General features: G+C 41.1%; 1 protein-coding gene across 1 annotated transcript; it reads left to right on the top strand.

The window, feature by feature from the left end:
- The first annotated feature begins 281 nt into the window (after positions 1-281).
- On the top strand, positions 282-1,816 carry LOC142338604 (uncharacterized). The gene is made up of 3 exons (XM_075388427.1): positions 282-569; positions 826-917; positions 1,290-1,816. The coding sequence occupies exons 1-3, from the start codon at positions 394-396 to the stop codon at positions 1,580-1,582; spliced, it is 561 nt and encodes a 186-aa protein (XP_075244542.1). The 5' UTR covers positions 282-393; the 3' UTR covers positions 1,583-1,816.
- Positions 1,817-3,492: the final 1,676 nt, after the last annotated feature.

Raw genomic sequence — 3,492 nt, 5'->3', positions numbered from 1 at the left:
GCAAACAATGGCAAATGTGACACAATTTTGAACCAAGTTTGCATACTATATAGTTTTAAAATGTTATCTTGGTTGCCATCATCTATCAACTAGTATTCCAATTAAAGATAACAGTCTTTGTTCACATGTATACCCTTGTGAATTTGACTTATTTTGGGGGCTACGATCTTGTTAATCCTAAAAATAGTAACTTGATTGCTCAACTTTAATGCTTTAATGTTTGTTTTTCATTGAAGTGTATGAAATTCTTTATTATCTCTAATCTGTATTATTTATTACCCACTTGTTCAATATCAGCTGTATTATTTCTCTATTATAATTACAAAAAGTATCGTCAAATTTGGTCGGTCAACCTCGCTGCATCTTAATTTGAAATGTAACATTATCCCAAGCATGATGCCATCAGATTATAAGGTTGCAACTTTCAGTGTTTTCGTTACAGTTTTTTGTTCGCGGTTTGTAACAGTGTTCACATGTCCAGAAGACAGCTTTCTAGTGGTCGACAGATGTTTCTTGCTATATACCCAGAACAGGACATGGCTGGACTCTGATAATTATTGTTTAAACAGGTAACCGGTGAATATTTTTAACTGCCTAGATTGAGGTGCCAGACGAAAGTAACCTCTGATCAGACCCCAGTCGAGCGCACGCGGTGTGTTTCCAGACCAAAATTGAAGGGTCTAAAAATCGGTTCGAGTGCATAATAGTATCAGAGGTCACATCGGTCTGGTAACGGTCTGATCAGAGGACTTTTCTGTCTGGGACCTCAACCTGGGAGATTATTCGACGATTAGCTATCAAATAAATTGAAACTGGCTTGTTTAGTGGCGGGAAGCTGTTTGAGCCGAGGTCTGCAGAGGAACTCACATACGTATTTGAACACTTCAATGATCAAAGCAACTTGATCTACCCAAACTGTAAGTCCTCATTCGGAGGTAAGCTACTTGTCAATAAATAAACAAGAACAGATGCTTCGAATAATTATAACCAGTCGGTTCTATACTTGTGACAAAATAAAATAATATCTCAAATCATTTAATTATAAATTTAAAAACATGAATTTGTTTAAAAATGCACAGAAAAAATTCTTCGGATTGTTTTCTTCCTAAAAATAAGAACCTGTTTCCACGAAATGCCAAATCTACACCAAAACAGGCATTTGGACATTGCTAGGTAACATGCTAAATTAATTGCTGATTTTCAAAATTGTCTTTGCCTTTTGGTGATCAACAACATGGTCAGTCATCCTGAAGATTTTTGTCTACCATGACTGTCATTCTGACTCTTAGCGCACTCGTCGGAACCCAGGTCTTTCGGTGGTTTGTGGTTCTGGGTAGGAGTGGTTCTCGCAAGTCAACCAATCATAATGAAGTATCACCAACTGGAAAGACTCGGAGAACCAAAGTGGAGGTATGTGTCCAATTTGGTGGAAATCCCAAAGGAATTGTGGGCAAATGATGAACCCAATGGCTATGATGTCGGAGAGTACTGTGGAAGTGTGGGCAGTTATGAGAATGGTCTGAATGATTACGATTGTTCTGTGATGCAGGGATACATATGCGAATATAGAGCGATTATATAGTAAACATTTATATAGTAAACAAGGATACGCCGGTGAATATCATATCAGCTGTATGAAATGGAGAAGAAATTGTATATTCCCGTATTAATTACAATCACTTTTAAATAGTGTTAATTGCTTTTACAGTTTGAATGCATAAAGTTGATTTCAATAAATGCCACAACATAAGATTTGAACTCAAATATTTTACAAATGTTAATTCATAAATTGTAAATTCATCGTCAATGCTTCATGTACCATGCTTCAACAAAGAACACGTCATCAAATATCAATTATGCTTCCTTTCGAAAAAAAGGTATAAAATCGGCGCTTCTGTTTTAAAAGAACAAAGCATGAAATATAAGGTGCACGCTGATTCAACTTGAATAAGACTCTATATGCGATCTATTTATTGCCTTTACCCAGGTAGAGGTCCCAGACCGAAAGTCGATATGTCCAGACCGTCCCAGACGGAAAAGGCCTATGTTCAGACTTTCGTGCGTTCACCAGACTTTCGTGCGTTCATGTCCAGACTTTCGTGCGTTCATATCCAGACTTTCGTGCGTTCACCAGACTTTCGTGCGTTCATGTCCAGACTTTCGTGCGTTCATCAGACTTTCGTGCGTTAACCAGACTTTCGTGCGTTCATGTCCAGACTTTCGTGCGTTCATATCCAGATTTTCGTGCGTTCATCAGACTTTCGTGCGTTAACCAGACTTTTGTGCGTTCATGTCCAGACTTTCGTGCGTTCATGTCCAGACTTTCGTGCGTTCATATCCAGACTTTTGTGCGTTCATCAAACTTTCGTGCTTTAACCAGACTTTTGTGCGTTCATGTCCAGACTTTCGTGCGTTCATGTCCAGACTTTCGTGCGTTCATAGCCAGACTTTCCTGCGTTCATGTCCAGACTTTCGTGCGTTCGTGTCCAGACTTTCGTGCGTTCATGCCCAGACTTTCGTCCGTTCATATCCAGACTTTCGTGCGTTCATGTCCAGACTTTCACGCGTTCATGTCCAGACTTTCGTGCGTTCATGTCCAGACTTTCGTGCGTTCATGTCCAGACTTTCGTGCTTTCATATCCAGACTTTCGTGCGTTCATCTCCAGAATTTTGTGCGTTCTTGTCCTGACTTTCCTGCGTTCATATTCAGACTTTCTTGCGTTCACCAGACTTTCGTTCGTTCATATCCAGACTTTCGTGCGTTCATGTCCAGACTTTCGTGCGTTCACCAGACTTTCGTGCGTTCACCAGACTTTCGTGCGTTCATGTCCAGACTTTCGTGCGTTCATATCCAGTCTTTCGTGCGTTCACCATACTTTCGTGCGTTCATGTCCAGACTTTCGTGCGTTCAAGTCCAGACTTTCGTGCGTTCATCAGACTTTCGTGCGTTATTCAGACTTTCGTGCGTTCATGTCCAGACTTTCGTGCGTTCATATCCAGATTGTTGTGCGTTCATCAGACTTTCGTGCATTAACCAGACTTTGGTGCGTTCATGTCCAGACTTTCGTGCGTTCATGTCCAGACTTTCGTGTAATCAGATCCAGACTTTCGTGCGTTCATCTCCAGACTTTCGTGCGTTCATATCCTGACTTTCCTGCGTTCATATCCAGACTTTCGTGCGTTCAACAGGTTCCGTGCGTTCATATCCAGACTTTCGTGCGTTCATGTCCAGACTTTCGTGCGTTCATCAGACTTTCGTGCGTTCACCAGACTTTCGTGCGTTCATGTCCAGACTTTCGTATGTTCATATCCAGACTTTCGTACGTTCACCATATTTTCGTGCGTTCATGTCCAGACTTTCGTGCGTTCATATCCAGACTATCGTGCGTTCATGTCCAGACTTTCGTGCGTTCATGTCCAGACTTTCGTGCGTTCATGTCCAGACTTTCGTGCGTTCATGTCCAGACTTTCGTTCGTTCATGTCAAGACTTT

The sequence above is a fragment of the Convolutriloba macropyga genome, chromosome 4, assembly GCF_964194025.1.
Source record: "Convolutriloba macropyga chromosome 4, txConMacr16.3, whole genome shotgun sequence".
Lineage (NCBI taxonomy): Eukaryota > Metazoa > Xenacoelomorpha > Acoela > Convolutidae > Convolutriloba > Convolutriloba macropyga.
The sequence above is the reverse complement of the archived record's forward strand: the minus strand, read 5'-3'. Positions and strand labels throughout refer to the sequence as shown.